The sequence below is a fragment of the Stegastes partitus genome, unplaced genomic scaffold, assembly GCF_000690725.1.
Source record: "Stegastes partitus isolate 25-593 unplaced genomic scaffold, Stegastes_partitus-1.0.2 Scaffold85, whole genome shotgun sequence".
Lineage (NCBI taxonomy): Eukaryota > Metazoa > Chordata > Actinopteri > Pomacentridae > Stegastes > Stegastes partitus.
In genome coordinates this window covers 188,311-209,510 of record NW_007577816.1, presented here as the reverse complement: position 1 = coordinate 209,510, position 21,200 = coordinate 188,311, and the positions used below count along the sequence as shown (strand labels likewise).

The window sequence follows — 21,200 nt, the reverse complement described above, 5'->3', positions numbered from 1 at the left end:
ATAGTCTTCCTGTTCGCTCGTGGCTAGAGGACGTTCGTGTCACAGAGGAGAGGGGCTCCCGAGGTACTTTTTTTCCCACTAAATCAAGAAAAACAACAACAGAAAGAAGATGTTTTCCCGTGCCGTGAGACCTACAGTTAGCCTCGCCCGGAGCTTGTCTACTTCGTCGCAGAACAACGCGAAGGTGGCGGTGCTCGGGGCTTCAGGCGGCATAGGCCAGCCGCTATCTCTGCTACTGAAGAACAGCCCCCTGGTGAGCCACCTCTCCCTCTATGATATCGCCCACACACCCGGGGTGGCTGCAGACCTGAGCCACATTGAGACCAGGGCCCAGGTAACCGGGCACATGGGCCCCGACCAGCTCGATGCTGCTCTGCAGGGCTGCGAGGTCGTAGTGATCCCGGCCGGCGTGCCCAGAAAACCCGGCATGACGCGTGACGACCTCTTCAACACAAACGCCACCATCGTAGCCACCTTGGCCGATGCCTGCGCCCGCAACTGCCCTGAGGCTATGATTTGCATTATCGCCAACCCTGTTAACTCCACCATCCCTATTACATCCGAGATCATGAAGAAGCACGGAGTGTACAACCCCAACAGAGTGTTTGGTGTCACAACCTTGGACATTGTCAGAGCTAACGCCTTTGTGGCAGAGCTTAAAGGCCTTGACCCAGCTCGTGTCAATGTTCCAGTCATTGGAGGTCATGCCGGGAAGACCATCATTCCCCTCATTTCCCAGTGCACACCAAAGGTAGAGTTCCCTGCTGACCAGCTGTCTGCCCTGACCGGCAGGATCCAAGAAGCTGGCACAGAGGTGGTAAAGGCCAAGGCCGGAGCCGGATCTGCCACCCTCTCCATGGCCTATGCTGGTGCCCGCTTCACCTTCTCCGTCCTGGATGCCATGAATGGAAAGGAGGGTGTGGTGGAGTGCGCCTATGTCAGGTCAGAGGAGACGGGGTGCAAGTACTTCTCCACGCCTCTGCTGCTGGGGAAGAACGGCATCGAGAAGAACCTTGGTCTGGGCAAGATTTCTGCCTTTGAGGAGAAGCTGGTTGCTGATGCTGTGGATGAGCTGAAGGCTTCCATCAAGAAGGGCGAGGATTTTGTGGCTAAGATGAAGTGAACAGCAGGCACTGAGCTAGTCATAAACAAACTAGAGCTGTGATTTGATGATTTGTTTGGTCTTAAAAGGCATCTGGGTAATTCAAGATCTGTCACAGTGTTTCCTCTTACATTTTTGTTTTTGCAGTAGGATCAACTTGATTCAGAAATCCAGATTTTGACCTTGATCCTATTTTTGACGAGTTATTTCCCATACATTTTCAAACATGCCTTTATCTTGCACCCATGATTTGTGTACATACTGTACTGTGACTTATCTATATTTTCAAGATGTCAAATTGCATATATTTTCATGTACAGTCTGTTAGTGGGGATTTCTCTGCTAAATGAACGAGGAGGAAATACTGTCATCATGCCTGTTGATGCAAATGCAGTAGATGTTGCTCATGAGAAAAAATATTCACACCATCAATAAACACTTTAGCTTTAAAATGTTTCCTTTTATTTCGTGTTTGTGTTAAACAGGAAAAACAACAATTTGTTTTATTAGTTTACTGGAAGGTTGACTAAATGTTAAGATGATTTTCATGAAACTGAACAGGTTTAATCCAGATAAATGTAAGTGCTCATACTTTGTGTACTTACTTATTTTATGCCATAAAATAGCTTATGGATGATTGAAAAATGTAGATGTGATATTTATTGGTTTCAGTTAATCACACACTTGAATTAATTCAGCTGGAAAATGTACATCTTTCTGTGAAGTTTGAGCTGTGATAGTAGTTGTTAGATTTCTTTTCTGCAGTAACATTAAAGCATACTTGTTCCTGCAATAACTATTGAGCTTTGGACTTTTATATTGACTGCTGATAGCTAGATTTATTTATACTACATGTTTAAAGATCCACAATCAGTACAGGGCAGAAGGCTGCTGAGAGATAATAATTGAGTAACAGAAAAAGTGATAGAGATTTCTTAACGGTGCACAAGTATGAAGTGTTCAGGTATAAGTAACTTTCTGCTACCGCAACAAAAGTGAGAGCTTAGCAGCCTTTGAATCAACAGATAATGGCTGCAAACTGCGCTGAGTTTCACTTTCCATTTGCTTTGTGCAAAGGTTTATTCAATCGGATTAGACAAAATGGAGGGCAGATCAAAAACAAAAACATAACAGACACAAGTACAAACCCATTATAGTTTTATTTGACATACAGGTGTTGTTGGTTCCTAGTGGAGGAGCTTTACTGAGAGCACAGAATCCATTTACACAAAAGAAAAACCAGTGGTAGATTAGATTGATCACTTATTTGAATAAAATTAGCTTCTGTCCAAGACTTACAGAACATGTTTTCAGTTTTTGACCATACTCATTTAACTCACAGCATGCAGGTCCCCCTACATCTGTATGTTTTAGCGATTGTGAAAATGTGACAAGAGCAAAAACTCATTTGTATTTTTTTTCTTTACAAATTCTGCACCAAATAAGGAGATCTAAAGAACAGGAACAACAATAATAAACAACTGTTCTACATAATGCTGCAAAATCTACATTCAAAAACCAAGATGCGCAATGTTGTACCAGAGCCCCATTAAATAACCATATCAACAAGCACATGATGTCTTTGTCTCTCTGTCCGTCTGTCTGACAGTCCTCCACACAGTTACAGACGATTCTCGCTGTTCTTCAGTCCCAGCAGCAGTCTCAGCAGTGTCCTGCATTTTACAGCGGAGACACTCTCGGTGGTGGAAGTGAAGGAGTTGAGACTACGGGGTAGAAAAAAAGACTTTTAAAAGTCATTAGTGGCCCATGCCTTGTGGCTGAATGTGCCCCATCCCGCTTGTGCATAAACAGTATATTCAAATCATACAGGTAGCAGCAACACCCCTGCAGAGAGGGGTTGTAGGGGGCAAACAGTGGGTGAGGGTGAGGGGGATTTTGGAGCAGGTAGGGTGGGGAGATAACAGGAGGATGGTGGGGAGCCAGTTGACTTTGTCTGTCCTGAGGACTACTGTACAAGGCCGTCTTGAGGGGAGACCGGCTCTGTGTCGTGGCCTCTGCGGTGCCTGTGCTCTGTTTTGTTCCTGTTATCCGAGTCTTCACGTTCGCCCGTGTCTCTCTCCCTCTCTCGCTCCCTTTCCCTCTTCCTCTCGCGTCGCCCCTCCTGGTTCTCCTTGTCTTTGCGGTTGTTGCGGTTCCTCCGCTCTCCTCGCTTATTCTTCCTCCGTCCTCCTGGAAAATCAGAGAATGAAAAAAATGAAAGATCAGTAATGTGGGTGAGCTGATGAAGTTCTGCACCAGTTTTAGAAAGGTTGTACTTGGTTAATAAAAAACGTAGTTTGCACAAATATTAGAACATTTTTATACTGTTGCAAGTCACTATTTGTAAGAGAGAATGTTGAATAAAAGGAATATTTAGTCTAAAGTGCAATTAATGTAGCCACAGTAAATGTGCAATTGTTTTTAAATTAAAAAATATCAACTCTTTTGTGTTATTTGCAATGAAAGATGCCAGTCTAGTCAGATAACATGCAGTATAATAGTTCCCCCATTGAAAGAAACAACAACTAGGAAACGTTAAGGATATTATTAGAATAGAATAGAATAGAATAGAATAGAATAGAATAGAACTTTATTGATCCCTTTGGTGCAAACCTCAGGGAAATTGTTGATTATTAGATTATTAGATGTTAGACTTATTTCTTAAAGAGCAACTCTCTTCCTTTGGCAGTTTTATTCAACCCACCCCAGTAAGCTGTTGTTGCATTTTATTAAGCCACAGGAAAATGCTAAGTCTTTTAAATAATGCAGCAGCTGCATCTAACAAAAAACCAACCGGGTGCAATTTTCCTTATTGAGTGCAGTGCAGGATTTGCACCACTAGATGCCAGCCTTTGATCACACACTACAGCTGCACTGTCCGTCTGACAGCTGTTGCAGTCGTCTCCCTATGATGAGCAGACCTTTGTCCAAAATAGAAAGCCTTTAAATAAACTCCCAATTTATCTGTTCTTGCAACACCATCTCATAAACAAAACCAAGAGTTTTGGAATGCTGAAGGTTTATCTCTGCTCGGGCCACAGTTATTAATGATAATAACAAGATCCACCCTCAGGGAGGCTGGAGACAGGACCTGCAAGTGAAAGCAGAGGAGGCCCTTTCCTGTTGTTGTACTGCTGCCGCTCATGTGTGAGTGGAACGGAGCAGCACGGCCTGCTCGGCTGTTGGCTGGCCGGTTGGGGATTGTGAAACTGCTGAAGTAGGCAGTAGGCACAGACACAGGGAGAGATAAACTGAGAGAGAGAAAGAGATCTCTGTCTCTACTGTCCGCTTCACATTTGCCCCCCTACGCTCATCGTCTGTTCATTAATCAAGGCAGGTCTCCGGCTGGATCATGCCTGACCCACACGCTTCGGGCCTACTGGTATGAAGCGTCCCCTGCCTGCTGTGTGTAATCTTCCTTTAGAAATACCGCACGAGATGACAGGAGATAGAAAACATGAACACCACAGGGTTCGTGTGGTTTAAGTGCAAGGTAGTGAAAAGTTTGGACGAAAGAGTCAAATCAGTGATAGTGAAGAGAGGTGGTTTCATGGATGGATGGATGGATGGAGTAATCTGGTGCACTGACTCATTCGGGGTATGCCCCCCGTCCTCTATAAACACAGGAAGTCCCCTTCGCTCTCATTGTTTTCTCTGTCCTGACACCATAACTATTTACAAGTTCAGTGGATTAGTCATACTGTAGCCCCAGTGCCTTTGTCCAGGCAGAGGAGAAACCTAATCCGTCCCGGTGTTGAGATGATTAGGGTAGTGTTTATCAAACCAACCTGCATTTGGTTAGTTGGAACAGTGTCTGATGGGCTTTCTGTAAACTGTGTGTTGACATGTGTATAATGGTTCCCCAAACGAGACACCTTTAGAGGTTTTGGAACATTTTCAATAGACATTTAACACATTCCCAATAGTCAGGTTTCATGAATAATATCATCAAGACTAGGAGACTTGAGGCGAATGAGCGGTTGGCTTTGGGAACAAGACGTGGAAATCTTACAGTAATGGTATAATGTAGAACTTGTACTCACGGTGAAATAGCTTTATTGAGTCTGTCTAATCAGGACTGAGCAAGTGCACTGGGCTTTTAGCTTAGTTTCGCATAATAACTGGAAACTAGCCCAGCTATTTATAATTATTAGACTGTTAGACCCTGACTGATATGTTGGTTGGCCGACATTATCCCCCAATACTGTCCCATCAAAGATACAATATTTTCTGTCATGAAAACCTTCCTCACAGAACATAGTACAGAAAGAAGATGATTAGGCTAATTTGGAAACAGTGTCATCACGTAGTTTGTCCAGAAGAACAGCTCTGACTGCATTGTTCACAGTACTGTTGGCACTGTCTGCAGCACGTGTAGCGGAGCACACACCACAGATGAGCAGATGATGGTGCAGAGTCAAGCTTTGTGCTCATAGTAAGTTGCTAACTGGTTTGTAAAATACATTGCTGGAAAATTAGTAAACAATGACTGTTTCATTTTTTCCCTCTTCAATATATAGGACATCAGAATTTTCTTACTTCCTAAAATTGGAATTGGCCCCAGCAGTCCAGTATCTGTCTGGATCTTGTAACTATTCCTCATCAATCAGTGGTCAGATGCAGTGATTTACTGGGGTCTCTGCTGGAAACCGATGAGTAACTCCTTGTAAAACCCACATTTTTGTTTCTGTTTGTTTCAGAATTAAACACCCAAGATAAATTGTATTACTTTGTGAATTTTACAGGCTCTGGTCGACGGATTTTTAAAGACTTAAATGAGTCAGGTAAGCTGATACCAACTGTTTACAGTTTTGTACTCAGCCAAGCCAACAGTCTCTTGGCTCTGGCTCAACACATAATTGACAGACATGACAAGTTTTTCATCTTATTCTTAGCGAAATAGGGTCATATAATTTCTTTAATGTTGCTTCAGTAACTGCAACCTTTGTGAAGCAACAGAAACATTTAACACCAAGTTCTTGAGCACTCTCTATGGCTCATAAAAGCGAGCACAGAAATATCAAAGAAAGGTGTATTGTAAAAGAGCAGTTGTAAATCTCTGAGGTCACTCCTCAACCTGTCACTCTTGTTATATGAGGTGCATCTGCTGCTCTATAGACATCATGCTCCACTCCAGATTCCATGCCAAAGACTGGATATGCTTTAAAAGCTTTATTATGACCAAAGCTGTATAAAAAACAGACATTTGTGTCAAATTATAGAAAATCTGGAACCAATAAAAGCCTTGTCCGTAAATACTCTCAAATTGTACATACAATTAGTGCCACATCCAGTACACATTTGATATTTGTCATCAGTACGAGTTTCCTGCAGTTAATGAGCAGGAATGTATGCAGAAATCTGTTATCCTTTTCATCCTGTGTTATTCCTCTGAAATCCCTGCCCGGGTAGTGTAAACACAGCCACCAGCGTAGACCTGCTGAATTGTCCGTAGCTGTAATGTAACTTCTAGAAATCTGTTGCAGCACATTCACAAAGGACAGGACTCAACTGCACTGACAGCACAGAGAGGGGCTTTAGTGAATGGGCCACCACACACTGTGTATGTGTGCATGTGTTTGTGTGTGTGTTCTGGCACAATGAGCAAGTGAGTATGCTAGTGAAAGAGAAATGAGAGCAGCGGAGGATGAATAAGAATCCAGAGAGAGTATTAAATGAACTGAGGAACAAGGTGAGATTAGCAAACAGACAGACAGAGATCAAATGAGAGAGCAGAGGGGCAATGAGGGTAAGGGGAGGTGTGTGTGTGTGTGTGTGTGTGTGTGCGCGGTCGGAGGGGCACTGTGTGTTTTATGGTGGCACATCCTCTGTGGCAGGCGTTCTGTCGTCCGGGGAGCTTTTGGCGGGAGCCAGGCCGGGATTAAAGGCTATGGGCTGTCCCACAAGTGGAATGCCTGCTGCATGGCTGCCAGGATGTCATGAGGGGGGCTGTGGGTGTGTGTCACAATCCCCCCTCACTTACTGCTCGGCGTTAGCTCGCTTAACTGTATGTGTCTGTGTGTGTGTGTGTGTGTGTGTGTGTGTGTGTATATGTGTGTGGGAGTTAAAGGGGGCTAAAGTTTGCAGAGGTCACATAAAGAGGTGAGCAGCAGGTCGATCGAAGGACAAATTAGCCAGCATTAACTTGAGAGAGATGGCAGCCAATGAAGATGCATAAACATTCACAATCTAGCTATGGCTAAAGGAGGAAAACAGCCAAATCTGAACCCTAATGCATGCTCCCCACAGTTTTGTAACTTTTATGACGTGATATATTTAATTTAAAACATTGTCTAGAGGTTAATCACGGCCAACTGGAGCTTGTGATTATAACATGGTTTTGTAGAACTGGAGGCTGGAGGTTCACATACTCTCAAGAAAGTAGCTGACATTTATGGCTTATTTGCTTTCTTGATGATGAAAGCATCAGTGCCACAGTGTTGTTTGTGCATTAAATGTGTAGTCTAATCCAGCGCTACAAATGGACGGAGATAGTTGCATTTATTAATTTTTTTAAATTATAGTGATTATTACAAGTTAAAAAGGGGTTCAACATATTTAACCATACTACCTTCAAAAAGTAAAGAGCAATGTTAAAATGTCCTTCCAACATTTCAGCTGCATTTCACTATTTCAAGTTGACTTTACGTTTACTGAGCAAAGATTCTGACACACATTTTCTAAATTCAAGACATATTTGTATTTGATTCTGAAAAGTTACTTGAGGAGAGAATTGGAAGTTGAAAGTGGCAGGAAATCAATTAAAAAAAACAAAACTTTTTATGTAAATGAGAGTGCAGGGAGGATTTGGAGAGAGGTAAAAGAAGGAGGAAAAGAAACACACAAAGGATCAGTGAATTTTGTAAGGGGTCTTGGATGAGGATGAGGGAAATTAAATGTACAAGGAGTTGGGAAAAAAAACACATACTGTATTTCTTGAGGGAAAGGAAGAACGATAAAGAGAAAAAAAACAGTCAGACGAGAAAGGATGAAGAGCGCAAATGACTTAGTGGGCATATGTGGAAGAGCAAAGTGAAGTACTGTGGGAGGAACAGGAAAAGGAGGAGAGGAGGAGGAGAAGGCAAAAGGAGAAAGTGCAAAAGAGGAGGAAAAGAAGAGGACGAGAAGAAGGATGTATCAGTGTCGGAGGGCTGTTGGAGGATTACCGGGGGCTCTCTGAGGTCGGACCACTGACCTCCTAGCGTGTGCAGAACGTAAACAGGGAGAAGAGGATGCGCCGAGGCAGATAATTAGCTTCCATTCACTGGGGATTCTCTTGGCGCTGGGGCAACTGGGTAATCACACGAAGGGGTAAAGTCGATAAGCAGGGTCTGTACTGTGTGTCTACACACATCTTTTCTCTCTTTTTCTTTCCTGTTCTTTCTTTCTTTCGTTCTTTCGTTCGTTCTTTCTTTCTTTCGTTCGTTCTTTCTTTCTTTCTTTCTTTCTTTCTTTCTTTCTTTCTTTCTTTTCACTTCCCGTCTCTCTGTACCCCTTTCACCAGGCTCTGGCTAGATCAACAGAGCTGTCGACTCTACACTAAAGTCTCGGCCCCGACCCGACTGACTGGGTGCGCCAGCAGGGAGCTTATATGGGGGTCTATGTTTTCTTTGGTGTGGTAGAGAGTGTGTATGTGTGTGCAGGGGATGAGGATGAGGGAATGGATCAGGAGAGAGATACAGATAGAAAGTGAGTGAGAGAGAGAGCGAGAGAGAGAGAGAGAGAGAGAGAGAGAGATAGGCAGGGTGACAGAGGGCACATTTCACAGTCTGCCTTACAAATCACGTCAAACCCAGTTGACTCTCTTCACAAATTACCACCACAAGCGATGGCTGTGTAGTTATTTTAGAGAGACAAAGTCGGTATGTGTGTGTGTGTCTGTCTCCGTGCATGCATGTGTGTTTGGTGTGCAAATTTGTGCATTTGTCTGACTTGTTTGAAATGGAGAGGGTCTATCTGTATCTGGATATGTGTGTACATGTGTTGGTTTGTATATGTGTGTGTGAGAGAGAGAGAGTTATTGTGTGTGTGTGTGAGCGTGTGTAAGTGTGTGTATTGGCAGCTGTGGGGATAAACCAATACTGATCCCCTAGTCGCCGCGTGCCTCCCAGGGGGAGGATGTTGATGTTGAGCTGGCTGTTTCTGCTCCAGAGTCAACTGCTTTTTTGCTGCATCACACACACACACACACACACACACACACACTGACACACACTGACACACACATGCGCACACATACACACACAGTGTTTGTTCTGTAAGTGTGAGGCCCCAGGGGGCTGGATCTCAGCCTCCTACCCTGTCTGCGATCTGTCATTTAACACTACAGAGCCCAGGCGAAAAAACAACCAGCCGTAGCCGCCAACCACCTCAGTAACCACACACACGCAGTACACGCATAACACAAGGCGATCGTAAATGCACCACAGCATTAGGTTTTCTAAAGAGAAGAGCCCGTCTGAAAGCAGTTTTCACTCTGTTCATTAGAAATGATCACGCTATTCCCTGTTTACTAGGAGCAGAGAAAGCGGTTTTGCTGTTTAAAATCCAAAGAGGTCTCGTGGGAAAACACACAACATACCCATTGCAACATCACACATGTGTGTTTCCCCCACTGTCCTCTCTCTAGCCACAATGACAGCCCTCTGAGTAAACACTCATAGTCCTGAGCGGAAGAACGACCAGCTCTGGTTGTACAAGCTGAAGCGGCATGGTCTGGAATTCATAGAGAGCTGAAATCGTGCCATGTGTCACAAATACAGTGTTGGCAGTGAGAATGATGGTTCAACAGCCAGTACGACCGGCATTCTGATCATTTTGTTTTTTCAAATTTTAGGTTCATATGCTTGATTAGAAAAATCTTAAATCAGGATCTGACAACTTTTGTTTTCTTTACCTGGACATTTCCTCCTCTTCACCAGGCACTCTTTGATCTCAGAGATCTCGGGGCAGGGCTTGCCAAAGGGCGATGGGTACTGCAGGACCTGCCTCGTGCGGGTCTCCTGTCCCCGCTTGAAGCCACACGTTCTTCCAGACCTAGAGCAAGGGCTCCACTCGCTCCACTCACCCACCTCACAGTGCACTGACAGGGAACATATGTAAAAGGAGAAGTGAGGAAATGTTTTGTAAACTTTTAAATATGGTTACTCTCTTTTACTTAAGTGTAGTTTCCATTTGGAGCTGGACAGATCAAGCATCTTTGGCAGTCATTTTTTTTTAATGACACATGCACACCCACACACACACACACCCATTGGACTGACCTTGCAGTGTGCACTCCATGAGTTTATCATTGGGCTCGTAGTCCTCTGGACAGACATGGTGGCACCTCCCACTGAGCTGGTATAGACCTGGCCGGCACCGTGTGCACGTCTCACTGTTCACACACGCCTCACACTCTGCAGGGCATTCTGCAAACACAACAGCACATCTGAGTTTAACATGTTTTACATAGCAGGGGAAACAGAGTTAACTAAAAAAGGTCATCACTATGTTTTATCTCCATCCCTAAGCACTCACTGGGAACACACTCCCTCTGTGTGTCGCTGCGGACCAGGCCCTCAGGGCAGCTCTCCTGGCACTTGCCCAGGTGAAGGTAGAATCCTGCTCGGCAGCGCGTGCAGAAGTTCTTGTTGAAGCAGGAGTCACACTCCGACCTGCACTCTGACAGAGAAACACAGACCCACCGCCAGCGTTTATTTAAACCGAACAAGTTATCGTGCGCGTTAAATATACAGGGTGTCAGTGTGTGTGCGCGTGTGTGTGCCTCTGTGTGTGTGTGTGTGTGTGTACATGTCTGACTGGGAAAACAATATAGGCCTCTGCAGGCGGATTTTACAGGTTGGCTTGTGATAAATGATTTTAAGTAGGGCAGCACTTGATTTAATTTAACATTGCCAACAGAAACATACTTTACAAGGTAACTAGAAACAAGTTTCTGAATAATTTGAGTACATATATATATAGACAAGGTCATATTTTACAAGAATGTTTTGAAACCAGTGCTTGTAAAGAAGTGTATACGGAGGAAGGACATAGCCCAAATTTTGCCGATGTCTCAGAACCAACTAAACTTTACAGTATGTGTTTGTAGTAAAACACACTGTTAAGAGATCCCATTTAACTTTAAGATACTTTTCTGTGTGTGTTTGCTGAATCTAATGGCCATCCTCCATTTAATTACGCAGACGACTGGTAACTGTCTCCACACCTCTTGATGTCTGTTCATTTCAACAGGGAAGAATATTTTCATTAAAATGCTGTAATCATTTTTTTATACAAACCCAGTTCGTTACTCATTATGACTCACTTGTGCAGGTGTTTCTTTCTGGGGAGCGTGTGCCATAAAAGCCTGGAGGACAGGAAGTCATGCACACCCCGATCTGCTTCATCCCAATCCTCTCCAAATGCATGAAGAAGCGCGGCTTGCAGGACAGACAGCCATTGTAGTCCGAGCAGGTCAGACAGCCACCCTGCTGGCACCCTGAGCTCACACCAGAGATCTCTGTTGACAGGAGCAGGAGGACATGTTTCACATGATGGATATATATGGAAAATATTAAGATTACGCTATGAAAATTGTATTTGTCTTTTTGCATAATTTGTCCAGCTATTTTGATGAGAACTTGGCATTTAAACAGCCACACTTCAGTGGTGGATACTTTGGACCAAACCCATGCAGTCTTTAAATAAGTTGCATTTCTCACTATTTCTAAGTCTATTCACATTCATTCTCCATCTTTATTTCTTTAATTTTGCAGCTGTAATGTATCTGCACACAAGAATTCTTGAGAAAAAAAAAAAAAAGACAAAAGATTTTATTATAGAGCCTCTTGCACATCACAAAACAGCACCAGGCTTATAACTATATCTTAAGTCCACTTTAAACAAAGTACAGAACTTATCAAAGTTTAGAAATTTCAGACAGTGTAACTTTAATAGTGGATTAAAAAAAAAGTCTTTCATCTGTTTTCTATGGCACAACTGTGCATGCTGATTCTCGTGTCTACTGTACCAACACCAGTATTTTTTTTATTTTTATTTTTTTAGCCCTACACCTCACTTTTGGTGTACTTTAAGATTTATATATTAGTTTACTGCATCCCACAGATCAGTACTTCAGGTAACAGGCAATAGGATAAAGAAACACTGTGGGTTTATGTGACAGAACCACTTTCAACAAATCAGTTAAAAACAGCCAGTGCTGAAAAGAAAACCTAATGAAAACGGGGAATCAGTCCAAAACTACATGTTTAAGCACAAGGCATTAATCATATGCACAAGAGTTACATTATAGAATATCATACATATCAGACAACCCACTTACTGTCAAAGCAATTTAACTGATAGTCCAGTGCCAACGGCAGCAATTTATTCCATGTTTACAACCCTGTGTATGTACATAAGTACTGCACTGTTTAGTTTATGTTGATATATTTTACAGTACGGTTTTCATCCCTCACTCTACACTAATATCTGAGATGATTCACCAGACTTCATCCTCCAAGGACGAAAGCCCTGGTTGTAGGTTTTAATCATTTTAACTGTATGCTGACAGCTTAGACACAGGCCTTTTAATGTCTCCCAAGTTACAGCAAGTTCGTATCACAATGATGGTGTGTTAAAGTTTATGACTGAAAACACTGACTCGTATTAACTTTCCTCCTGGAAAAGCTTGTATATGATATCTTTTTCGGTATCTGATTGCACGTAGACCACAAAGAGGAGTAACAAAGGGGGCTTGGGTCATTCTTCTGAAAACCACCAGATACAGATGACAGGTTCTGTGCTGTTGGGCAGTTCAGAGAGGAAGTTTAAAGCTTCTGGTCTTTATGCTACAATTACAGGATCGCTGTCTTTGTGAGGAAACAGGTATAGTATATTTCTGTTAGAAATGCTTTAGTTAAATCTGGAAAGTGGTACAAGGCTGTGGGATTTAAGAAAATAAACCCAGGGACAAGCATGTGACAGCCACATATTTATCCATACAAGGAGTGGCACCTGTGACAGAGTCAGTATACAGGCAATAGCTATGAGAGACGTCTCATGCTCTACATTTTTGTTCACCCATGCTGTATCGCTGCTCTCTTCCCAAAGATGTTGTTTTGAAAGTGTTTCAGCAGTCACATATGGCAGGTAAATTAAAAGTAACCCCTGTAAGTACCCAAGGAATTGGTTTTCCTCTCCAGCCTTGGCATTTCATGCCACTGGCTTACGCTGGCCATCTTTTTCAGTTCAGGGTTTAGCTGCCAGTTTACCATAGATCATGGATACTTTGTTTGAAATATCTTGACTATCTTTACAACTGCTGTCCATTTGCCCACATGTGTTCCTGCCAAGCTGCCCTGATTCACAGAAGCCTTAAGACGCAGGAATTTGGCCTTGCCCCCGTGCTTGCACCAACGAAACCTCAGTTGGACAGCGGTATCTTGGGTAACATACCAACGAAGTCACATATGAAATAAACACATTCACACACACACACATGCAAGAATGGTTTATACAGAAAACAGAACAAAAACAAAACAGAAGTTAAAAAAACATTATACCCACAGTTTTAAAAAGCCTACCTCTTTTGGATTCTATCATGCAACACATTTGATTTCCCTTCCTTTACAAGGTACAAACTCAACTCTTAGCCTTAATTCATGTGCTAAAACAACCATATTCATCTCTCATTAAACTGTATTGTCTTTATAAAATACATAAAATGAATGGAATTCCAACTGTTTGCACCCATGCCTTCATTTTTTAAAGCATCATCACTGACAGGAAGCTCGGAGTTAGGGTTCTGTATCTGCATGGTAATTTTGGCCTTTTAACTGGATGGTCATTGACTTTCCACTCACTCTTACCCCCTTCTTTCCCTCTAAAGTCTGTACTCGTTCACCCCTTCACCAACTAATCCCTCCATCCTCCCTGATATTTCAGGAAGTGTTAGATATCTGCATCCTCAGCGGAAGTTTGGATTCTTAGAAGAACTCTTCAGTTAATGGTTACACCTCACAGAACTGTAATCAGGCTTGAGGGCTGCCATCTCACAACATAGTCCAGTATGTGCATACTGTGTCTAAAATACACATTTCAGTGTATCATCCTGCACAGAAGCAAACCGACTTAAAAAAATGTGTCTGCTTTTACAAAAAGCTGCATGTTTTTGCTGTTTTCAATCTTGAGGCACAATTTAAGAAAAAAGTACATACGTACTATCAGGAACCTGTCTCACACTGCGTTGAGAGACTCTTTATTATAGTTTATGGGAAAAAAAACTTTGAAAGAGAGGAGTTTGATGCAGGGTATAAAGCAGACACTACATTGTCTACATTTTCTACATTTGTACATATTTAAATAAGAATAAAATCAACTCCTTACATGTGGTAGGTATAACCTGACAGTAAAAACTATCCAGATCACATCTGAGCTCGGTGATCAAGTATAAAGAGAAAAGGACATAGTGAGAAGTTTCAGTCCCAGGTGGCAGGCATAAAAACATCACTCTGAATGTCTATTATTGTAGATCACAGACAGTTTTCAGCCACGCTGGCAAGTGATACATGGAATATTCCAGTTATCACTGCTCTTCTCTAACAGAGTTAGTCACAGAGCACATCTGGAGACCCTCAGTGATAAAGTGTGCGTAGGAAGAACAGAAAAATATACTTTATTGATACTTATTTCATAGTGTCATGGAAAAAAAACTGGTCTTAGCCCAAGAGTTGAGACATAATGTTGGAGCCCAGGGAGATATATGGGAGATGAAATACCTCCAGACTCAGTGTGGGACATCTCTGGAGTTTGATGGAGCCAACTGTCAATGCTGCATTAACTTACATTTTGAACAGTTTTAAGACTACGATTGGACATGATTTGAAATGGTGAATCTGAGTTCCATTTCTGACTGGCATGGGCCAACAGCAGAAACATCTTCTGCCCATAAATTATAAAATGTTGCAATTGAAGGGCATAAATTTAACAGACGCGTTATATCACCAAATATGGGAACTGAGGCGTGAATATACATTTAAACACTGATCAGCCCTGATAGGCGAGAAGCAAAGTCGGTGCCTGAAGTCTGCTGCGCTGGCCGCTAGAGAGCGACGGGAACCAGGAGACTGAGCGCTCAGAGCAGCAGCTGAAGGCTTCAGGTGACACAACAATTAATTAATTCAATTAGGGCTAAAAAAAAAAAAAAACAAACAAACAAAAAAAAAACGTATGAAAGGTGCTCTAATAATGGTAAAATTGATGAAGGTTTCGGTGAGCCATTCTGGTAATGCAACAATAGATTGGGGGACTTGCGCTTGAATTGGCCGAAGAATCCAAGAAAAAAAAAAAAATCAATTTTGTAACATTATTTATCAAATTAAACAATTTAAAATTCAAAGCCAGAAAAACAGAGTTCAGAGTGTAAAAGTAATAATATATAATATTGTTTTCATTGTAGGAGAACCAGTACAGTCTTAAGGGCAGTATTACGCATCACCTGAAATTTTATGCAGTCATGTCCAGATAAACCATCGAGCTGGTGCACGTAAAGGTTTGTTTAGTGACTGTCAACTTACTACAAAGTACACAAAAAATATCGCCAGACTTTCATTTAGAAATTTAGGAAAGGCTGAAAATTAGAAGATCAGTTTTCTTGCCAGAAGAATACTGGCTGAAGACCTTTGTGACCCTACACTTCTACGAGGTCAATAGATCGTAAGTGTAAAGCGAAATTTAAACTTCACATTAAAATAAAAATAAAATAACAAATATATATCAAAGAGTGTGACTTTGTGCACCAAATGCCAGGTAGCACGCTGCACTTCACTATACTCACGTTTATGCGGCCGGTGCCTGGAGCTGCTGTGCTGCTGACAACCAGTGTAATCCATGCAGTGCAAGATGATCAAAACAAAGGAGATCAGTTGTAATTGCATAGTAGCCCAGAGGTGTGACTCGTAAAGCTAATGTCAATGTTCACCAAAACACTTTTCGGATAAGATTCCGTTTTCTTCCCCAGACGGAGGCAGAGTCCGGAGTGCAGATAATTCCTAGACACAGCAAGACCCCCAGCTATGTGGTGATATTTGGTGATGGTAGTGTACGGTGGCCCAATGATGCCTGGGCCACTTAGACTGTAACATCCTGGATAGGGTCCACATATGTGCCAGACTGAGTCAGGGGTCTGTTATCCTCGCTGTGATAAAGAACATTCCCTCCAACAAAACCAAACGCACCAAAAAGCTTCACTGTCATCCGTTGCGCGCAGGAGGAAAGCAGACTCAAACATCAGTGTGGGTCAAAAAAGATGAGAAGAATTATTGATTAAGAATTAACACGTCCCTCAAGAAGTTTAAGATGTTAAATCCATTTGTAGAACTCCAAATTGAGCTTTCCCTCCCTGTCCCCGTCTCTCTCAGAGGAGATGCGTCCCGGTCTGAGTGTGGATACGCGACTGTGCAAAGGAGCGCTCAGGCTCTCGGCTTCATCTCAGCATCAGCTGAAGCGCAAAAAGTCAAAGCGCGCTACAGGATCGACACCGGCAATCACGCAGTTTCTGAGGTGAATGTTTCGCAGGTCCTGCTGTCAAACACACACACCTTCTCCTCCTCGCTGTATCTGAGCTGCAACCGAACCAAAGTAAATCTCCGCAGTTTCAGCGCTTTTCTGCTTTGCGTGCAGGACCCATTCACTCCCCTCCCGCCGGCCCGCTGATGACTTCAGCCCTCTCTCTCTCTCTCTCTCTCTCTCTCTCTCTCTCTCTCTGTCTCTCTCTCTATCCCTCTCTCTCCCCCTATGAGCGCCAAAGTTTATTTAGAGGGCATGCCCCCCGCGTCAGAGAGACAGACAGAGAGAGAGAGAGATACTAAAGTTATTTCAGCGAGGGTTTAGAAATGTGCACTGTAAAGCTTTTCTATGATTTCTGCTTGGATTTGTTCTTCTAGTGACGCTTTAAACACTCACCGTTTATAAAAACGACTTCACACTTCTTTTCAAACATTTATTTTCCCATGTTTAAATTTACAGAATTGCTTGTAAATCAGTTTCCACAGCTGACAGAAGAAGTGTCCCCCCTCCCTCAAACACTAACATTACATAACAATCTATAAAATCCCTAAAGATGAGTTTGCTTTGGTTTGGACACAATCCCAGCAGCCGAACTACAACAGCACTGAGAGAAAAAGAAGAAGCTCCACTCTGGCAGCAGGTGTTAAGATGTTATTGTGTGCCTTCAGATCATTTGTCCTCTTTTCTTTCAGCAAATGGAGACCTTAAAGTCAGTCCAGTCACACTGTAACTTTGCAGCGTGTCTTCTATTTATTTTCAACATGACATCTGAGACTGATCTGCAAAACTCTACGTAAAGATGTACTAGTTTATTATTATTTCATGCACCATGTAGCTTATAAAATGTGCTTTACAAGATGTTCTAATGAATTTCCATGTTGTCTTTTTTTAGTGGCAGGGATGGTTTGGCATGAAGAGAGAAAATGCCACAAAGAAAGCTGCAGCATCTCATCATATAACCTCTAGAGGGAGTTAGTTCCATTGAAGCTTGAGGCACATGTTCCTGGCAGACAGTATCAGCATGGTGAACTGTAGCACTTGACCTTTCTCTAATGAGTCCAAATTTGATGTTTTTTTGCCTTACAGTTACACAATATGGAAGATCATTCCAGGGCAAAATGGCCTATAAAAGTTAAAAAATAAATTTGTGAAAACTCACATAAGAAGAACATGCAAGGACTCTGTTTGTCCTGAAAGTATTTCATGTTAAGAACATATAAAGAAATATCATTTTGTTGGCAGATCTTAAGCATACAGATGCAGGTAAAACAGGTTTAGACGTTCAGGTGATAAATTCTCTTCAACGTGGAAACCTTGCGATTTACCTCCAGGTTTTTGCGAGGCCGCAGCAGAGCAGTGGAAAGGGGGGCTGAAGCTTCATTTGTCTAACTAGTGTGTTGATGTTTAGGGGGAACAGTATGCACAAGTCCAGTGCTTTTCCTCCCTGTGGCTTCTGGTCTTCCATCAGTCACTGAGCTGAAGAAAGCAATGCAAACACAGTGCAGGCTCTTTCTTTATGGGAATACTTCCCTGTTTGCCCTGTACTAACTCAGGACCAGGACAGTGAGACATAACAGAGATTGATGCATTGTTTTAAACTCTTTCACCTCCACTGAGGCAGACTCCCGGATCCAGACTGTAACAAGGATATTAAGTGATGCATTACAGTTACACATGTAAATCAAATACCCACAAAAAAGTATACATTTGTATTCGACAACTGTAGTGCAATACTTCTATTAAATGTCTGAATTTAAAGGTTAATATCAGGTGTTTCCCTGAAAGGTTTTTCCCAAAAATAGAAAGAAATTCCAAAATATTTTGATACAATCTCATAAAAAATTATGAAATCCTTCACCCTCTCCTTAGTCCCAGTGGTTTGGTGTAAGGGATATAGAGGAATAATGCTTGTCTTTGTGTCCCAGTATAAACTTGCCCCACCATCCCCTAGGGGTAGGAGCATGTGTGTGTATGTGGCACTGGGGTGAGGAAGGTTAAGGTCACTTGGTCAGTCCCTGTGACCGTCCAGTGAGAGAATCAGTCGACACCTGTAAATGAAGTCGTGCAGGTGCATAAACCCTCCTGACCAAGGATGGATGCACACTACAAGTTTTTTTTTTTCTCTTTAATACCACATGTAGTCCTATTTTAGCCTTAATCTAATTTAGGCGATGTTCTCAGGGAGAGTATATGCCATCATCCTTACTGACACAAATCAGTGTTGACACAGACATAGAATTTTTGAATCCTCAACTAATATTTCTTGTGTTTTTGTTCTGAAACCTGATACAAAGCTGATGTGAATGACACTGAGTGGAACAGCAGCTTTCAAGTTCTGATCTTACAGTCTTTTAAATAAAATACTTCCGTAACTGCAAAATTTATGCTTGCTGTACAATGGGCGGTTGTTGAAAATGTTTGGTGCGAATGCCAGAACAAAAACAAACAAAGGACTTAAATGCTATTGTGTTGCTAGACAGTTAAGCTTCCAAAGACATTGCTGTTCTTTTATTGAATTTCTTTATGTTTAATCAGAATAGAAAAAGTAATTAGCATCTAACATTTCAGTATCTGGGTTGACTAATTAGACATTGACTAGACATTAAAATTATTTGCATATATCTGGTCACCAGAAAGGCTCAGTGGTTAGCACCATCGCCTTGCTGCTAGAAGGTCCTCGGTTCACGTCCCAGTTAGGACGTCCGGGATCTTTCTGCGTGGAGTTTGCATGTTCTCCTCGTGCAGTGTGGGTTCTCCGGCTTCCTCCCACAGTCCAAAAACATGTTGAGGTTAATTGGTGATTCTAAATTGTCTGTAGATGTGAATGTGAGTGTGCTTGGTTGTCTGCCTTTGTGTATCCCTGTGATAGACTGGTGACCTGTCCAGGGTGTCCCCTGCCTTCGCCCGAAGTCGGCTGGGATAGGCTCCAGCCCCCCTGTGACCCTAGTGAGGATTAAGCGGTGTATAGATAATGGATGTATGGCTGGCCACCAGATAAATAAAAGTCTGGTATCTACCAACGTTTGAGGAAAATATCTATTGGAAAAAAGCTCCCTTTAACTTTGTCTATGTCTTTTGATGCTAGGAAGACAGTGTACAGTTGGCTTATCACTGAATTTCAGCTACATTCTGTTGTTCTTTCATTTGTTGATTGTATGAAATTTCAATTACAGCACCTTTCAGGGAGAGTCAGGCCTTGAGAGTGGGATTTAAATTGTGTCGTGATTTAATTAAACTCATCATTTCCCAGCCACAAATAGGCCCATCGTTCAGTTCAGCAGGTGTCTGCCTTGTTATATTCATATGACATTGCACAAATCTATTTACCTCGACATTATCAAGAAAGTCCTACAAATCCTCTGTCTCATCAGAGCGGTGAACATACCAGGACGCCACAAAGCTCATGTCTATGATCTCCAAACTGTTCATTCCCTGGCCTATGACTCATAAAATTCCCAAATGACAGTGACAATGTTGATTCACTGTCCTGTCATCGGCTTATGAATTAGGCCTGGGCTCAGTGTGGACAGCAATTGATACAGTGTGCCTCACTGGGGTCTGTGAAAACATAGTGGCTCGGTATGTGGTGTTACAAGCAGGTTTTTCTGACATTGCATCTATTAAAGCTGCAAATATCCCAGCAGCTATCGCGCGCATTCTCTCAGCATGAGGCAAGCAGCGAGTGGCGGCGACACAATGTTATGAAAATAGACACGCATGAGCGCACGCATATATAAATACAGGATCTAGGAGTTCTAATAAATAAGTATTGATTCTTGAAATTCTATCATGCTTGCAGACAAGGAGGATTAGATTAATATAAACAAGGCTAAGACAGGTGCACGTTCTGTGGGGTGGAAGGTGTGCGGACCTCATCCTAAATGTGCATGCATGTGTGTGTGGCTGCGTTTGTGTGTATGCTGGGGGTGATTGAGGGGATCATTTCATAGTAAGAGGGATTGAGAAGATAGTCAAGGACAGATAATCACTGTGAGCAAGAGCTGTCAGCTGTACACACAGAGGGAAAGCAGGTCAGAGTTTTGTATAGAGAAGGTCAAAAGAGAAGGGCACTGTTTCTGTGTGTGTGTGCGTGTGTGTGTGTGTGTGAGTGTGATGTGAAAAGAATCAGCTACTGAGTCCCCAATCTCAAAATGCCCAATCTCCTGTGTTAAATTTGTGCTAAAGGAATAGTGTGAGTGTAATTCTCCTCTTGTCTGATGTCAGTTAGAATAATCTGCAAGCAGGTATCGTGACATTTTAGTGAATATGCTCTACTTTCCTGCCAAGATCTAGATGTGAAGTTTGATACCCCTCACATACACTATCTGTTTGTTCATTTTGAAACTGGAGCAAGCGGTTGATTAGTTTAACTAAGTATAATGACTAGAAATGAAAGAAAACAGCGAGCTTTGCTCTGTCCAAAGATAGCAAAATCTACCTACCACATTGTCTTTTGTGTCATAAATCTATACACAAACCGAAGTCCAAAAACAACTTGAGCTAAAGGGGATCATGTACCGGACTCTTTCTTGGCTTCACAAGTGAC

General features: G+C 42.4%; 2 protein-coding genes across 2 annotated transcripts; one reads left to right on the top strand and one right to left on the bottom strand.

The window, feature by feature from the left end:
- The first annotated feature begins 4 nt into the window (after positions 1 to 4).
- On the top strand, positions 5 to 1,554 carry mdh2 (malate dehydrogenase 2, NAD (mitochondrial)). The gene has a single exon (XM_008276964.1). It carries the CDS (start codon positions 110 to 112, stop codon positions 1,121 to 1,123), a length of 1,014 nt encoding a protein of 337 aa, XP_008275186.1. The 5' UTR covers positions 5 to 109; the 3' UTR covers positions 1,124 to 1,554.
- Positions 1,390 to 16,675, bottom strand: rspo3 (R-spondin 3). The gene is made up of 6 exons (XM_008276966.1): positions 15,924 to 16,675; positions 11,412 to 11,606; positions 10,622 to 10,765; positions 10,366 to 10,512; positions 9,999 to 10,184; positions 1,390 to 3,292 (listed from the first exon to the last, which is right to left on the bottom strand). Exons 1-6 carry the CDS (start codon positions 16,021 to 16,023, stop codon positions 3,069 to 3,071), a joined length of 996 nt encoding a protein of 331 aa, XP_008275188.1. The 5' UTR covers positions 16,024 to 16,675; the 3' UTR covers positions 1,390 to 3,068.
- Positions 16,676 to 21,200: the final 4,525 nt, after the last annotated feature.

Excerpts from the sequence above, each read along its gene's own strand:
- mdh2 (XM_008276964.1), top strand. The coding sequence starts at position 110 with ATGTTTTCCCGTGCCGTGAGACCTACAGTTAGCCTCGCCCGGAGCTTG.
- rspo3 (XM_008276966.1), bottom strand. The coding sequence starts at position 16,023 with ATGCAATTACAACTGATCTCCTTTGTTTTGATCATCTTGCACTGCATG. Across the intron at positions 10,185-10,365 it reads CATGGAGTGCACACTGCAAG|TGCACTGTGAGGTGGGTGAG; the intron begins GTCAGTCCAATG and ends GTTCCCTGTCAG. Across the intron at positions 3,293-9,998 it reads GAAGAGGAGGAAATGTCCAG|GAGGACGGAGGAAGAATAAG; the intron begins GTAAAGAAAACA and ends CTGATTTTCCAG.